Raw genomic sequence first — 17,869 nt, forward strand, 5'->3', positions numbered from 1 at the left:
TGCAAGCGACGCGTGTTTCAGTTGGGCCACACGAGAGTTGGTGTTCATTTGCATGGATTATAGGGTTCCAGGTGATTTAGAGGGAGCCGTGCTGGGTGCCATTAGAAGCTGTGTCCGCTGCTGCTGGTCACTCCACAACAGGACATCCCTGGTCTGTGGCGGTCGCTGCTCTGCAGCCCAGGGAAGTCTCAGAATGATGGGGGGAGGGGAGAGGGGAAATCAGCCACAGTTAGGTCTGAAACCTGCCCTCTGCCTCGGAAACTAGTTTCCCGCTGGTTTTACAGCTTAAAGAGACAGTACGAGGCAGTTTCAAAAGCGGAGACCACACTGATGTGTAAATACTTGGTGTGTCTCTGGAATTAATAAAAAATATTAAAGAAACTTTTTTGTTTTTAAATATATTTTACTGATTTTTTACAGAGAGGAAGAGAGAGGGATAGAGAATAAGAAACATCGATGAGAGAGAAACATCGATCAGCTGCCTCTTGCACACCCCCCACTGGGGATGTGCCCGCAACCAAGGTACATGCCCCTGACCGGAATCGAACCTGGGACCCTTCAGTCCGCAGGCCGACGCTCTGTCCACTGAGCCAGACCGGTCAGGGCTAAAGGAACTGTTTTTGTTCGATGACTGTTACATACAAGATACTTACAGAAATAGGTACTTGTGTCTCCTCGCAAGAACTAGTGGACCTCACCATCGAGCGTTCAGGACCGTGACTTACCTAAGAGCGTCCTAACCTGAGGTCGGTGTGGCCCGCAGGCACCTTGCCACAGAGGTGCTGGGAGGAGGATTTCACGTCGGGCGGATTTCTCTTGGTGGGGGGACGGGACGGGACGGGACGGTGGCCGTGGAACCGCAGAGCTGGGAGAGCTGGCCCCCTCCGGCTCTCGGCGCGGGGAGCTCCTCATGCAGCCTCGTTGGTCTGTTGTCCACAGGCATCGCCCAGTGCTAAGCTGCGAGCGTTCCGAAGGGTGTTATGACTTATTGCTACTTTTTGGATGTTCTCCCTTTTTTTCTTTAAGATTTCAAACTAGTGGTGCAAACTCCGGAAACAGCGGAACGGAGAGGGGCCGCCGCGTGGACGCCGCGGGGCGGGCTGCTTGGGTGCGTGGACGGAGAGTCACGGCCTTGTTCTGCTGTCTTGCAGGCTGACGAAGCCCTTGTCGTTTGCGGACTGTGTTGGGGATGAGCTGCCGTGGGGCTGGGAAGCGGGGTTTGACCCCCAGATCGGTGTCTACTACATCGACCACGTCAACAGTAAGTGTTCCTCTGCGGGAGGCGCGGCGTGTGGGCCAGTGCTCCGGGCCACGCAGAGAGGGGGCCCTCCACAGGGGGCTTCTCATGGCGGCCCCGCTCTCAGCACTGGTCCTCAGCGGGACGTCCAGTCAGGAGTTCGGGGCATGTGTGTAGGGTTGGGGTTCTGGGGCAGAGAGAGAAAGGGGCCGTCTGTCTATCTGTCTGTCTGCCCGCCCAGCAGAGGGTGTGTGTGAGGGGTGTGTGTGTGTGAGGGGTGTGTGTGTGTGTGTGTGTGTGTGAGGGGTGTGTGGGTGTGTGTGTGTGTGAGGGGTGTGTGGGTGTGTGTGTGTGAGGGGTGTGTGTGTGTGTGAGGGGTGTGTGGGTGTGTGTGTGTGTGAGGTGTGTGTGTGTGTGTGTGTGTGTGAGGTGGGTGTGGGTGTGAGGGGTGTGTGTGAAGGTGTGTGTGTGGTGTGTGAGGGGTGTGTGTGTCTGAGGGTGTGTGGGGGTGTGTGTGTGTGGGGTTGTGTGTGTCTAAGGGTGTGTGTGAGGGTGTGTGTGTGTCTGAGGGTGTGTCTGAGGGTGTGTGTGTGAGGGGTGTGTGTGAGGGTGTGTGTGAGGGTGTGTGTGTGAGGGGTGTGTGTGGGTGTGTGTGTGAGGGGTGTGTGTGGGTGTGTGTGTGTGGGGGGTGTGTGTCTGAGGGTGTGTGTCTGAGGGGTGTGTGGGGTGTGTGTCTGAGGGGTGTGTGGGGTGTGTGTGTGAGGGTGTGTGTGTGTGTCTGTCTGAGGGTGTGTCTGAGGGTTGAGGGGTGTGTGTGTCTGAGGGTGTGTGTGTGTGTGTGTCTGTCTGAGGGTGTGAGGGGGGTGTGTGTCTGAGGGGGTGTGTGTGGGGGGTGTGAGGGTGTGTGTGTGTGAAGGTGTGTGTGTGGGGGTGTGTGTGAGGGTGTGTGTGGGTGTGTGTGTCTGAGGGGTGTGTGTGGCGGGGGTGTGTGTGAGGGGGTGTATGAGGGTGTGTGTGGGGGTGTGTCTGAGGGTGTGTGTTTGGGGGTGTGAGGGGGTGTGTGAGGGTGTGTGTGTGGGGGGTGTGTGTGAGGGTGTGTGTGTGGGGGGGGTGTGAGGGGGTGTGTGTGGGGTGTGTGTGTGAAGGTGTGTGTGGGGTTGTGTGTGTCTGAGGGTGTATCTGAGGGTGTGGGGGTGTGTGTGAGGGTGTGTGTGGGGGTGTGTGTGGGGTGTGTGTGAGGGTGTGTGTGGGGTTGTGTGTGTGTGAGGGTGTGTGTGGGGGGGTGTGAGGGTGTGTGTGGGGGTGTGTCTGATGGTGTGTGTGAGGGTGTGTGTGTGGGGGGGTGGGGGTGTGTGTGTGTGAGTGTGTGTGTGTGTGTGTGAGGGTGTGTGTGGGGGGGCGGTGAGGGTGGGCTGGAGGGAGGCCTGCCCTGTGCCCAGCCTGGCAGCCCGGCGGTGGCTGTGGGGAAGCCCTGCCCCCGTCTTGCCTCTGCTTCCTGAGTTCTTTGTGGTTTGGGGGGCGGAGTGGGGGCGGGGGGAGCACCTCTCACTTTGAGAGCTGTTCCGTCCGTCTCGCCCCTGGCACGGCCATGGACGCTTTTGAACACCTGCTTGAAGGGTTTTATGTGCTTGCTTACGTGTGTGTTTATATTATAGTAAGCTGTTTACCTCTTGGAGATGTTGTTTAGACGGTTGCATGCATATGACACTCACTGATACGTATTTTGTTTATTTCACTTACGAATCATTATTCTGCTTGTATAGATGTTGAGGAATACCTGGTAAGTTTGTATTCTCTTATCTTAAACCCCTTAGGTCTGTTAAAACTACATAACAGAGCCCATGTTAGGTCGTTGGGAACGCCGTCGAGTAGGAGATCATTTAGCTGGTGCTCGTTTATCAGCGAGGCCGTGCAGCGGCCTGTGTAAACCGTGGCGTTTGGGGGCACAGAAAGCCGTGGGAACGGGGCCTCTTCGTAGCTGAGGGTGTGCATAGCGGGGTCTGTCACCGCTCAGACCGGGTGGGGACTGTCCGTGCCTGGCTCCCCGGGCCTTTCCTTCCCCGGGCGGACCTTCCTCTCCCAGGACGGCCGATGGGATGGGCGCGCGCCCGGCGCCTGAGCTCCAGCGGCTGGAGGCCTGGCTGCGCGCTGGGCGGGGTGGGCGGCTTCGGGTCCCCGGTGAGCCCACGCGAGGCTCCGGGAAACGTGGGGTTGGGGTGAAGGTCGCACTCCAGCACTTCCCACCGAAAGGAGACAACCAGGTCAGACAGTAAGACGCTCGCCCCCAGCCGGGCCTGGAGGAGGTGGCTGTGGAGAAGCCTGGCTGGTGAATGTCCGCCCCGGGCACGCGGGCGGCACTGGGGTCCCTGGGCTGTGCCAGCCGGTCCGAGGGCCCAGGGAGAGGCTGCGGGGGTTCCCGGTGGAACGGGTGCTGCCGGGGAGCAGCTCGGGGCAGAGGGCGCGGAACAAACACCGATGCCGCGGGCGTCCTGCCTCCGCTCAGGACAAACCGCCTGGAGAAACGCCACTGCGTCCGGAGACGCTGTCGCTCCGGAGGCTTCTGCAGGTTCCGTGAAGGATTCGTAATCGTGGGCGTTAAAGTTAGCGTTTCCTTTGTATTTGTAATAACCCTTCACGGTGCTATGTTCTTGCTTATTAATGATGGACAGCCAAATGCTTTAATGTTACGGTGGAAGGGACTAATTTTGTTAAAATTAAGTTCATTTTAAGTGATAATTCATTTTTCTGTCATTGAAAATAAACAAGGCAGTGGAATGTCCGCAATGTATAACGATTTAAATCTCACTTTTATACGTACTTTCTATCCATAAGAATTTAACTTTTCCCCCTTAAATAATTTGGGGAACCAGGAACAAACCGACCTGTCTTGGTTCAACGGAAGTAAGCTCTGTGGCACCACAATGAGAAGACGGATTCCCTCCTATCCCTCCACCTGCTGCAGACCCGGGTCTCTGAGCATCATCCCCCCCCCCCCCCCCCCCCCGGGCTTTCTCTCTGTGTCAGCAGAAGAGGTGTCCTTCTCCCCCGCACCCAGACCCCTCTTAGTAACTTTATATCCCACCTCCTCTCCCCTTGGTATCTTTACCAATTATTTCCCCGTCTTGACATTTTCTCCACCATTTCTATGTTTCTATTTCTAGTGGTTCTTTTGTCTTAGTATTTAAACACTGGAAACTCTCAATATAAAACTCTCAATACATGCCTTCCTCCTCCCTCCTTCCCCCTCTCTCCTTCCCTCCCTCCCTCCCTCCCTTTTCCCTCCTTCCCTCCTCTCCCTCTCCCTGCCTCCCTCCCTCCCTCCCACTCACTCCCACTCAAAACCATCTTTCAACCCAGATGCCTTGCCCACTGGGGTCCTCTTTCCCCTTCGCCGTGAGACTTGCTGAAACCACCTTCTGCGGGGACTTCACTTCGTCCATCGTCTTCTGGATCTGACCGTCCCCGTCACTCTGGCTCTTCACTGCTTTGGAGTTCATGGTGCCATGTTGGCATTCTTTACCTCGCTGGCTGCCCCGCCCGGTCTCCTCTGCCCTGTCCCCCTTCGCCGGGCCTGGGCCGGGCTGGAGCAGTCTGCTGCTTGCACCGCACGTCTCCTGGGACCATGACTCCCAGTTCTCCCTGAGGCTGGCGGCTGGCGAGCTGGTCTCTGAGGTCGTGTCCAGAGGACAGGTGCATTGATTCCTTCCGGAAGGCTCTACGCAGTCCTCCTCCCTCAGGCCGGCCTGGCCCTCTCCGCGCTGCCCTGCCCGCCCTGCCCGCCTGGCACAGAGGGCACTCAGCTGTGCCCGGGCCTCCGTGGCCTTTCTTTCATTTGTTGGTTGTAGCCCCAGCGCTGTCTGCCCACCCCTGGGCCCTCCCTCTTGGCCACTGCCTCGCCCTCTGGGGTCCGCCCGCCCAGGCCCTCTGTACCCAGCCCCCACCCCGCAGGTCCCCACCCCGTTCCGACTGAGGTGCCCGGTCCCGGTATTGCTGTAGGACCAGGTCCTCAGGGGTTTTAAAAGTCTCTCCTCATGTTGGATTAGATGACCTATTCGTATGTTTCTCTCCTAAACTGAGGCCAGGGACTGCATCTTTCTTTATCCTTGGTGTGATGATAACCTCTCACAGGTTAGGAGGGAGAAAGCGTATCGTTTAACTCACAGATGAGAGGGAAGCTTCTCGTTTGTTTCTGAAGAGATTAAAGTGCATTTCAAGTAAAATTGGGCTTCGGAAAGCACCATTCGGAATGTTTAAAACCTTAATGATCAGAATATCCGCTTTTAGGTCTCCCAGCGGCCTGAGGGGCTGGCTGGCCCTGAGGGCCCCGATTCCGCACAGGCGGCGTTCCCCACTAATAGGCCCGCTCCGGGAGCTCATTAATCTCAGAGACAGCCCCGGCGCTATCTTCTCAGAACAGCTGTCCACACATATGTTGTGTCTTGACATTGTATGGTTTCAGCATTATTTCCTCTTCATTTTAATAAAAAATGAAGTAGAGCATGTTTGGCTGTTTAATACCATTTCTGTGTAACACCACTGAATGTCTGTAAGTAGAAGGTTTGACCTTGGCAGTGGTAGTTGTCATAGGTCTTGTGTTTGATGGCGGAATCCACCTGTGAGTGGGTGAGGAGGGGGAGTGGGGGTATAGGTGTTGGTGGGGGAGGTTAACTAACCAGAAGGTAATCATGAAATACTGTTTGTAAGATTTCGATATTATGACTAAAATCAGAAGTAAATAACTTTTTGGTAAGGTCAGACTTATACCCTAATTTTCTGTCTTTTCTTCAGTAATTGAGGTCTCATTGACATATAAGAAAATGCACAGATTTTAAGTGTGTATTTCAGTGAAATTTGACAAGTGCCATTCTGGTTCAGATACAGAGTGTGCTCACGACCTCAGTCAGTTCTTTCCTGCCCCTTTCCCATCGCCCACCCCCCTCCAGTGCGGCCAGGTGTCCTAAATTCTGTCATCGCAGCTTCGTTTTACCTGGCCTAGACCTTCATGCAGATGCAGTGTGTTTGATTTTGTGAATAGAGTCTTCACACGAGGGAGTGTGTTTGATTTTGTGAATGGAGTCTTCACGCGACATATTCTCAAGGATGTACTACTGAATACAATATCCGGGTTGAATATTTACAGTACACATATCTGACAAAGAACCCGGATCCGGGACGGATGACTGACTCCTGAAAATCAACATTAAAAAGACAACCCAAATTAAAAATGGGCAACAAACCTAGAAACTCCCTCACCCTCCTCTAGTTCATCTCCCCTCCTTTCTGCGCCCCCACAGCCTCTTTCCTGGTGTCTGGCTCATGCACCCCCCGAGGCCCAGCCCCTGAGGCCCAGCCCGCCACACTCCTCACTGCCCCCCAGGGCTGCGGGGAAGCCGCCGGCCAGCGGTCCTTGTGTGAGCCCCGAGTTCCCTCCTCAGGCACCGGCGTATGATGGCTCTGCAGAGCCTGGCTCCAAGTGTTTTCCGTCCTCTGTCCGTGGTTTTGGGGTGTCGTCAGTGGGAGAGCTTGGGTGGTGTGTGCCGCCTCCTTATCACCCCAACCAGCTCCCCTGTGTTAGCGTCAGAGCAGCAGGAGGGCCTGGCTTGGTGCAGCTCCTCCAGCTAGGTGACACTCTGTGGGGTGGTTTCCCTGAGCCCGGGGTGGGGGGCGTGTGAGACCCCAGAAATCGTTTGGTCTGGCCCTGCCGAGGCAACTGCAGGCGGGACTCGAAATTCCACAAATCCGGGAGCTTTCTCATAGCAGCGCACATTGAAACTAAGCGAATGGAGTTATAAATACCCAAATGGCCCTTGGCAGAGAACAGGTCCCCCACCCCCGCTTTAGAGGGAAGAAAATAAAACGGGCCCGTCTATTCATCCCTGCCTTGTTTCATCCTTTATGTTTTCCTGGGAGCATAAGCTGTTACGGTGTTTTATAAAGAAGAAGTTTACACCGGGTGGTGATGACTCACAATTGGTAGCGGTGTCACTACCGTGTGAACATTGACAAATTTCCCGTCGTCGTCCAAGGCAGGGACTCTTCTCCGGGGTCCCCGTTTCCCCGCCTGGGTGTGGGGTGACGCAGGCGGCCACGCCGTCCCCTGAACCCGCCCTCACCCCACTTCACGCTGTTCTCTCTCCTCAGTGGCCTCCACTCCTTGGTGAGTCCTGTGTCCCGTCACTCCCCGTAGGTGTGCCCTCCCCCTCGCCTCTGCCCTTCACCCACAGCAGGGCCGCTCCCGCCGGGATTCCTGGCTGATCCTGGGTGTCCTGGCTGACATTTCCAGGTTAGGACACGGCGGCCTATTCTGTTGTCAAAACTTCAAAACAGACAGATACAAAATGGGATTCTTCAGTTCCCCTTTGATTGTATGATTTGTTTTGAATGTTCTGGTCCTCACGGTTACTGACTTGACAAATGTAGAACCATTTTGTCGGTCGTTGATGATCTTTCTCTGTTACATAATCTCAGATTCGGTCCTTCAGCCGTTTTCCTAATTCAGACCCTCCTTACCTTGTGTCTTTTATTCTTTTCCCTTTAAAAAGAAATTGTGTAAGAGGAATAGATGTGCATGGGCGGAAAGTAGAAAATGCAGGTAAATAACAAAATAAAATATTATCCATAGTTACACAACCCAGAGATAACTCAGTAGCCTAAACCTGTTAGTGTGTATCCTTCTAGACTTTTCCATGTTGAGACACACACACACACACACACACACACAGTTCTAAATATACCTCAAGTGGGATTATATTATACATACGGTTTTATAAACCGCTTTTTTCACTTAATGCACAATCTTCCATCAAAAAAACCGTCCGATCAATCCTATCAGAACCTCACAGGTTTAGGAGGCGATCTTCCTGCAGTCCCGCTGAGACCCTGCCCTGCCCTGGCGCCTTCCGTGGCACCCAGCGGCCCACACAGGAGTCTCCCTTCACCTGGAGTTAGGAGCCTCAGGCTGGTCCCTCCTGGAGGAGGGAAGTGAGGCAGGGCAGTGGAATGCGGATGGAGGAACCTCCATCGCAGGATGGAACAAAGCCTCCTGCCATCCCCAGGGGCAGCTGGCTGCTTAGGGAGGGGCGTGGGCCCCGGACGAGAATGCGCTACCCAGGCCCCAGAACAAGGGGACGGGGGAACCAGAAGCTTCCGGCAAGAAGGGAGACCACAGCGGAGGCAAAGGCCTGGTGAGGCCACGGAAGGCAGGGCTTGCGAGGAAGGAGAGGAAGTCGGTGCCGCTGAGGGCGGCGGGGGCTGGAGAGAGAAGAGGGCGGGGCCGGCGGGGCCCTTGTCTGGGAGCCCTCCAAGCCCTGCAGGCGCTGCCTGTGCCGGGGACCTGCTTGTCCGTCCAGGAAGCCCTGGTCTCTGAGCGGCCCTGGCATTTACCAGGCTCCTCCCGAGGCTCCTGACTTCCTCCTGCAGAAGACGGTTCCGTGTTTTTACAATCCTCACGTCCCGGGGTCTCCCATGTAAGTTCTAGGAAGGGGGGTCGTGCCTGGGCCTCTTGTCCCCCTGCTGCGGGTGGGGTGGTCCGTGATGGTCTGTAGAAACGGATCGTACACAGGCACAGCAGACGGTTTCCAGAAAGGAAGGTCAGGCACGTTGCTCCTGTTCATGTCATTCATTCTCCTGAGCACAGCGCCAGGGACAGAAACAGGCACGGCAGACAGAAATAATATTCTTTTTTTAAAAATATATATATTTTATTGATTTTTTTTTACAGAGAGGAAGGGAGAAGGATAGAGAGTTAGAAACATCGATGAGAGAGAAACATCGATCAGCTGCCTCCTGCACACCCCACACTGGGGATGCGCCTGCAACCAAGGTACATGCCCTTGACCGGAATCGAACCTGGGACCCTTCAGTCCGCAGGCCGACGCTCTATCCACTGAGCCAAACTGGTTAGGGCCAGAAATAATATTCTTCCGCAGAGTCTGCCGTCACCTCCATGGGGAACGCCAGCTCACAGAGGTGCCCCAGCTCCGACGTGGCCTGGCTGTGTGGGGTGAGCTCCTGGGGGCACTGGGCGGGCACAGGAAGACCTACGTTGTGTCCCTCACACAGCGACACGGGGCCCTTCGATGCACTGGACTACAGTGGTCTCCCCAGGCCGCCCGGTCTTACCAACAACAGAAACACCACGCTTGTGTAGTAGAGTTTTCTGAATATTTACGTGGAATAAATATTCACAAATCTGTTCGGCTAATACGGCTGATGGAGACGGAGCCTTGGGCTGTGTGGAGCGTCCTGGCTCCGGGGGCGCGCTCCCCCGTGGGCGCTGGTGCTGTGCGGGGTTTCCTGCCGAGTCTCCTGCATGCGCGGTGCCGCAGCCACTGCTTTGTCCAAACCAGCGCTGACGGTTGTTACCACGACGGTTGTTGTTGTTGTTATAATTGCACTACAGCCGTCGGCATCAGGGCGCTGTGGCCGTGCAGCTGCTGACAGGCATCTTACTGGAAGGATGCCAGTTCCCCAGTAAGTAGGGGGGTGGTGAGATAAAGCCATAAAGATTTTGAGAGGAAACCACGCGTACAAATCTTAGCATAACTGTGACAACATAAACATTTCAAGTTTTCCACGTACATTTCTTTCCTTTTTTTTAAAAAAAATATTTTTATTGATTTCAGAGAGGAAGGGAGGAGAGAGAGATAGAAACATCAATGATGAGAGAGAATCATGGATCGGCTGCCTCCTGCACGCTCCCAACTGGGGACCGAGCCCACAACCCGGGCATGTGCCCTGACCAGGAATCGAACCGTGACCTCCTGGTTCCTAGGTCGATGCTCAACCACCGAGCCACACGGGCTGGGCTTTCACGTACACTTTCCGTTCGCTGTGTCTTTATCTCATTCATTAGTTCTGTATCTCAGTATAACAAATTACCCCAAACTTAGTGGCTTAAGATACATTCGTTGCCTCCTGGTTGCTGTGGTCAGGGGCCCCAGCAGGACCAAGCTGCACCCTCTGGCTCAGACGTCCACGCGAGGCTCGAGGAGGTGGCCCGGGCTCGGCCGCAGGGGGCCTGGTCCCCATGCTCCTGTGCTTGGGGCAGGCTCCCTTCCTTCCCGGCTGCGGGCCAGTGGCCCCGCGTTCCCTGCCACGCGGGCCTCTCCACAGGGCGGCTCAGGACCTGGCAGTTTCATTGGAGCAGGAAAGCCGAGAGCCAGGGAGAGGGCGAGAGCGAGATGCCATCACTGGCTGTGGAGCCTCATCTCAGGGGCGTCCCGTCCCTTAGTCACTAGAAACAGGTCAGGAGGCCCAGCCCACGTGCGAGGGCGTGGGTGCCAGGAGGGGAGCGTTACTGTGGGCCAGGTACGAAGCTTTGGGAAGACCGAACACTTCTGTGTGTTAGAGGGTGAGTTCAGTGTTTGAGGCGGGTTGCATTAGTATATATCACTGTCGGAAGGGACTATAAATAGTACATGTTTGGATAGCCAGAGACCTGAGTTACAATGAACTAGAGGCCTGGTGCACAAAATTCATGTACTCAGGAGGGGGTCCCTCAGCCCGGCCTGCACCCTCTCTCAGTCCGGGTGCCCTTGGAGGATGTCCGACTGATGGATGTCCTTAGTGCTGCCTCGGAGGTGGGAGAGGCTCCCACTACCACCACTGTGCTCGACAGCTATGAGCCTGGCTTCTGGCTGAGCGGTGCTCCCCCTGTGGGAGTGCACTAACCATGAGGCGGCAGCTCCTGCGTTGAGCGTCTGCCCCCTAGTGGTCAGTGCACACCATAGCGACCTGTCATTCCTCTGTTCAGTCGATTTGCATATTAGCCTTTTATTATAATGAACTAGAGGCCCGGTGCACGAAATTCGTGCACGGGAGGTTGGAGAGGAGCGGGGTGTCACTCAGCCCAGCCTGCACCCTCTCCAATCTGGGACCCCTTGAGGGATGTCTGAATGCCTGTTTAGGCCCGATCCCATTGGTCTCCCTCCCAACAGAGGAGGGCAGTTGAAAAGTTAGGGGTGGCCAGGCAGCAGAAAAGGGCAGTTGGGGGTGACGAGGCCGGCAGAGGAGGGCAGTTGGGGGGAGACCAGGCCTGGTCCCCACCCAACTGCCCTCCCCTGCAGGCCTGGTCTCCCCCAACTGCCCTCCTCTGCCAGCCTGGTCACCCCCAACTGCCCTTTTCTGCTGGCCTGGTCACCCCTAACTTCCCACAATTGCCCTCCCCTGCAGGCCATCTTGTGGCAGCCATCTTGTGGCAGCCATCTTGTATCCACATGGGGGTCGCCATCTTTGACTACATGGGGCAGCCATCTTGTGTCTTGGTGTGATGGTCAATTTGCATATTACTCTTTTATTAGATAGGATAGTTAAAAGGGAGCAGTTTAGGCCCTTATTGGCTGGTCTCTGCCTGTTCTCATTTCACCGTGTGGCTGGGCTACCCCTGCCGTGATGATGTTCTTAATTCTTGGCTGGTGGGGATGTCCCTCGGATCTCTTCTCTAGACATGGACTCTAGCCCATTTCCCCCACACCACATGAGCTATTCTCCTTTTCATATTGAAACTAGAGGCCCAGTGCATGATTGAATCATGCACGTGTAGGGTCCCCTACACGCTTTCGCTTTTCGCGGTGGAGCTGGGTGCCTGTCCGCTGGTGCACCAGGCCTTTCAGAAGCCTCCGGCTCGGCGGAGGCTTCTGAAAGGCCTGGTGCCAGAGCATACAGGCACCCAGCTCCCACGCTTTTGATGGTCCGCGGCCGCTGAGGGGGCTGCCACGGACACCTGGCTACCCTGCCGTTGAGAGGAGCAGCTGGGTGTCCGTGGCAGGCCCCCTCAGCGGCGCGGATCTGGCCGTTGAGAGGCGCAGGGGGCGGGACTCCCGCCCCCTGCGCCTCTCAACAGCAGGGTAGCCCCCCTCAGTGGCAGCGGATCCGTGCCTCTCAATGGCTGGATAGGCCACCCCGAGTCCCACCCCCCAGCCTCCCGCCGCCCAATCGTGGGCGTAGCGGAGTGATGGTAATTTACATGTTACTCTATTATTAGATAGGATACTTACGTCTGTGACGACGCGTGTTCAGAACACGTGCCGCTTTAGAGAAAGCTCCCCTCGGTGACCCAGCGACCGTGAAGCAGGGCCGGGCTGAGGCAGCGCTTGCAGTTGTGTGGCTGACCCAGGCCACTTCCAGAGCCACCCGGGCCTGTCTTGGCCCCGAGGGGACCCAGGCTGCTCAGCCGGAACTGCTGAGTGCTGTCCCTCATCCCTGGACACCAGGTTCATCTTTCCCAGAGCCAGTGACCCGTGTGGTCACAGCAGATCACCCCGAGTCTCTGGGTTTTGACTCACTGCAGCCTTTGGGCTCAACCAGGTTGGAGACAGGGCGTGCCACGAGACACTCCAGCAAACTGGGAACTTGAGTCTTCTTCCTAATTTGTCAAGAACAGGTTCTCATAGTCACACAGTGGCCAGCCCATATGACCCGCCTGTTCCGATTGTAGCTGGATTTAACTTGCAGTGACAACACAGAGAGACTGCATCCAAAGCGTCATACAACTTCCAGTTCCCGGAGAAGGGCATGCACAGCATGCAGGCGGCGCGGGGAAGCACCGATCCGGACACGGAAGGGGCAGGGGAGAGAGCGTGGGCAGGGCTTACTGCGCCTCCACGGGAGGTGTGGGTGCGGCGGGGAGGGGAGTGCGAGCAGGTTCGGTTGGGAAGTCTGAGTGGTTTCCTGGCGGAGCAGTGTGCCGGCTGGGCAGAGCATGGCGCTCGGCCTCGGCTGCTCACGGAACCTCTGAGGGGCTCTGACACGGCCGTGGCCTGGGCTCCGCCCGCAGGAACTCCCACCGGCCGGGGCTTTAGCGCGCGGGGTGCTTCTAGAGGACAGAGGGGCGGAAGCCAGAGCCGTGCCCCCAGCGTTCGCCTGGGACCGGCCCAGGGTTTCCTCCTTTGTTCGCATTTAAATTGCTAATCCACTGTGGAGTGACTATCTTTGTAAAATACGATAAAAATTAATTATTTGAAAACTGGGCTGGGGAAGGAAATACAGACGGTAAGCCCCAGTGTTATTAGAGTCAGCAGCTAAACAGTAACTGTATAAAATGTGTAAACGTTCCCTCTTGGTGCCTTACTCATCGCCATGGACATGTGGCAGTTCCGGGCCGGGCGCTGGTCTGCAGAGGGACCCTGCGCAGCGCTGATTGGAGGCAGCGTGGCATTGTGCATGGAAGCATGTGTGTGCATGGAAGAGTGTGTGCACGTGGAAGCGTGTGTGTGCATGGAGGTGTGTGTGTGCATGGAAGCGTGTGTGTATGTGGAAGCATGTGTGTGCATGGAGGTGTGTGCATGGAAGCGTGTGTGTACGTGGAAGCGTGTGTGTGCATGGAGGTGTGTGTGTGCATGGAGGTGTGTGCATGCATGGAGGTGTGTGTGTGCATGGAAGCATGTGTGCATGGAGGCATGTGTGCATGGAAGTGTGTGTGCATGGAAGCGTGTGTGCACGTGGAAGCGTGTGCCCGGGAAGGTGGGCGGGTTCGGGCCATGCAGGGCCGTGAATGCTGGCACAGGAGGCTTTTTCTTCCTAGGGGCTGGGGAGCCAGGGAGCCGGGGAACTCTGCGAGGAAGGACCCCATCTCCGTGTGGGCGCTGTCACTGTGACAGTGGGGTCTGATGGATTCACAGGGACAAGACACTGTTGACAAGGACCTGAAAGGGGAGGCCGGGGCGGGGGCGGGGAGGGGGGACTGGGCAAAACAAAACAAAAACTGTCCAATTCCTGTAGACGTCCCTTCGCGTATGCTAATGCATTACTTAGAGGCTGTAAGAATTAAAGCCAGCTACTTTTTTAAAAAGCTTAAATAATAATAATAGCATGAATGCTAAAGAATGACCTGCCTAATGTGCTTTCAGAAACCACACAGATCGAAGACCCCAGGAAGCAATGGCGGGGGGAGCAGGAGAAGATGCTCAAGGACTACCTCTCGGTGGCTCAGGACGCCCTGCGGACGCAGAAGGAGCTGTACCACGTGAAGGAGCAGCGGCTGGCCCTGGCCCTCGACGAGTACGTGCGGTTAAATGACGCCTATAAGGAGAAGTCCAGCTCCCACACCAGCTGTAAGTGCAGCGTGGCCGCTCACGGGAACACGGGCCAAACTGCAGGGAGGGAAGGACCCTGGGGCTCCGTGGGGGTTCCTCTGGGTCCTGTTCCCTCTCAGCGGGGAGAGGGGCAGGCACCCCGCAGACCTCTCCGTGAGGCCCCGCGGCCACATTCCGACGGAAGCCTCCTCTCGGGGGATCACGCATCCTTTCTGTTTTTGCTCCCCCTCTGCCTGCTGGCCTTTTATTTATTTCCGAGTCCGTTTTTACCCTTTCAGAGGGAGGCAAGTAAGTAGCCCGTTGGCTACCCTTACACTGTTTGTAGTGGGAGGAAACGGAGCCATTCGCTGGAATGCCGTTTCCCTTGACCACCGAGCTGACTTGGCTCTCCCTCCTCTCCCAAACTGGGCACCGGGCTGGCCTTGCTGAAAGCAGCAGCACCGGGGCTCAGCAGTCCCCCTGAAACGGTGGCTTTCCGGGTAATACGAAGCTGATAGGCTGCATGTGCCACAGGGACCGCTCAGACTTTATTCTCGGTGTAAACCCAGAAGAAAACAAGTACCAGGGTCCCTAGGACACGTGTCTTGAGGTGTTTTTTTTTAAATTATGAAGGCTTGAAGATTACTTTTCATATTTAGGTGTCTGATAAATGACATAACGAGATGATAAAGTACCCGTGAAAGCACGTGACTCGTTTTTAGTTTGTGAATTCTGAGCCGAGCTCTGGTTATGCAGCCTTGTTTTTCCTTTCTCTCTGGAAAGTGTTCTCCGGGTCTTCGTCGAGTACTAAGTACGATCCTGACATTTTGAAAGCGGAGATCTCCACCACGCGACTAAGGGTAAGATTTTAGTTCTAAAGTTTTTATTTAATTGTTTGGGTAAGTTCCCAAATTCTGAACATTGATATGTAATTTTTTTTTAAACAAAACAATCGCACTTACTTTTTCAGTTTCCTGTCTTGATTAGGATAATACCTAGGTTTCTTATAGGTCGGATTCTTCAATATGGTCTGAAGAATGGTTTTGATTTGGGGTCAGTATTTGACCTCTGACAGCTGATTGCTTTGTAGTAAGAGCCCTATGTATGAAAACACGTAAAGATGATGTAAGGTTTGGGATGATCTTGTCATCCTTCAGAGAGAAGTTAGCTTTGCTTCTTGTAGGAGGTCAGGCCAGGGACCTACGGTTTTAACTCAGTCAGGGCTTGTGCCATCTGAAGTCCATGGGAAGAATATCCTTGGGTGAGGATTAACAAAAGCCAGCGTTTCTGTAGCTGGTTGGCGAGGAGGAAGCCAGAGTTCAAAGTGCGAGGAGCACCCAGGGCATCGTTGCTGTGTTGAAGGTGGATAACCCACAGGAAAAGGCCCTGAGAGGGGCCTGTGCCGCTCGCCAGGAAGGAAACCGAGTCTCAGTCCCCCCTGGAGCCACGGGAACTGAATTCCGCCAACAGCCGGAATGTAGCTGAGAGCGGATTTTCCCCCTGACCCCATGTGAGCGCTCAGCCTGGCCGACGCCTCAGTTTCAGTGTTTGGGTACCTTGAACAGAGAACCAGCCAGACCTTTCTTGTGATCTGTTAAATGAGTGTTATTTTAAGCTGCTAATTTGGATATTTTGTTCTGTAGCAACAGAAAACTGATAGAGCAGGCCACATACAGTTTCTGTCATAGATTTTTCTTTTCACTTTTTTTTCTGAGAAAAGTAGTAAACACATGAAAACCATTCTTAACGCATGAGCCATAAAAAATTAGGCCATAGGGTGGATTTGACCCACAAGCTATCATTTAATGATCCCTGCCCTAGAATAACTACTAAGACAATACAGAGGTATTACCAACAGTGGAGATAAAATGGAATTTTTAAAGATGCAGTCAATACAAAAGGAGGCAGGAATAGAAGTAGAAAGTATAAAAGAACATATGTGACAATTAAAAAATATAGTAGATTTAAACCCAACTATGTCAGTAATTACACTAAATGTAAATGGTCTAAATGCTTCAGTCAAAAGGCAGAGATTATCAGAATGGTTAAGATAAGAAACAGCTCTCTAATGGCTATAACAGATGTATTTTAAATATAAATACCCAGATAGGTTGAAAATTAAATGAATGAAAACCACATACTATGAAAATACAAATGCAAGGAAAGTTGCACTTGCCATATTAATATCAAAGTAAACTTTAGAACAAGGATATTACTAGAAATTTTCTACTAATAAGTCAGTTCATCAAAGGACATAATGATATATATACACACATAACCCTAGAGTGTTATACATATAATAACAGAGCTTTAAAGATCTGAAAAAGACCAATAGAACTGAAAGGAGAACTACAAATTTACAATTATAGTTGGATATATCAACACTCCTCTCTCAGTAATTGATAGAATATACAAAAGTTAGCACAGTTGTTGAAATTGTGAACAATATCATCATCCAACCTAATGAAATGAACATGTGTAGAACATACCACCTCAAAATAACAAAATACGGATTATTTTCAGGTGCACGTGGAACATTTACAAAGGACGCCGCCCTCTAGGCTATGCCGAGTCCTATGGGAACGTACTGGTTTATTTGAATTGCAGAAATCTAGCACTGACTTTCCATGTTTTTATCTATTATTTGTATCTCAAGTAGCTTATTTCATAAATGTTTCATATAATATTTCTCATTGGCTTTGTGGGTGTGTGTTTTTGTTTTTTTTTTTCTCCTTTCTGTTGTTGATGACTGAATTCATTCATTCATCATCACAGGTGGCTCTGAGAGTACCTGGGATTCTGTTTGCCTCTGTGCCTTAGTCAGGGCAGAAATGTCTTCATTATTAATCCTGTGACTGTCGAGCTGACGTCTCGTTTCCATTCAGTGTGAGGGTGTTAGTGATGTGGATGGAAGGGGGAGAAGGCTCTTTGAGGAGCAGGTTGCAGGGGCCCTGTGCTGGCCTGCTGAGAGGCCCCGGCAAGACCGAGGAAAAAGGGTGCAGAGGGACGAGGTCATCAGCAAAAGGCCGTCGGCTCATCCTGGCTTTACTGTTGCAGGGTTACCTTGTCAGGCAGACAGATGAAACCTGCCTGTCTCAGGAGCCTTCCAGGATCCACACATTTCTGGAATGTACTCTCTCCTTCATTGTCATCATCTTTCTCCTTCCTCTGAAATAAAACTTGTTACGCTAGGGTTGTGAGAGACGGTATCACACTTAATCACAGCTACTTCCTGGCTTTCAGAAATAGCTTGAAAATCAGTTTGAAATGCCAGTTGCTTCGGTGTCTTCAGCATAGAAAGCAGGGGATGTGAAGTCACGGCTCTCTCGCCTCCACTTCAGAGTTCTGGGCTGTGAGATCTGATTCCTTAGGAGCGGTCTGGACAATGAGATCGTTGGCTGGGGCTGCAGAAAGTCCAGTACGTCAGGGAAGACAGCACAGGCTCCAGGGCTGAGGGCTCTTCATGTCTTCAGTTGGGGTGGGATCTAGGAATAACGAAGTTCCTAAACTAAAATGAGGGCCAGAGATTTGTTTGGGTCATTTTGCTACAATCCCCGTTTGTCTTGGATCTTACAAGCACTGTGATGCCAGGATACTAGTAAAACTTAAAATTGCAGTT

General features: G+C 53.7%; 1 protein-coding gene across 1 annotated transcript in view; it reads left to right on the forward strand.

Moving 5' to 3' along the window:
- The window catches only part of WWC2 (WW and C2 domain containing 2), a 131,853-nt gene that overhangs the window by 63,356 nt on the left and 50,628 nt on the right, over positions 1–17,869 (forward strand). The window contains 3 exon segments of the mRNA XM_079779211.1: positions 1,152–1,261; positions 14,086–14,289; positions 15,034–15,110. Of these exon segments, the coding sequence (XP_079635337.1) occupies positions 1,152–1,261; positions 14,086–14,289; positions 15,034–15,110 (391 nt within the window).

The sequence above is a fragment of the Cnephaeus nilssonii genome (genome assembly GCF_951640355.1).
Source record: "Cnephaeus nilssonii genome assembly, chromosome: 8".
NCBI lineage: Eukaryota > Metazoa > Chordata > Mammalia > Chiroptera > Vespertilionidae > Cnephaeus > Cnephaeus nilssonii.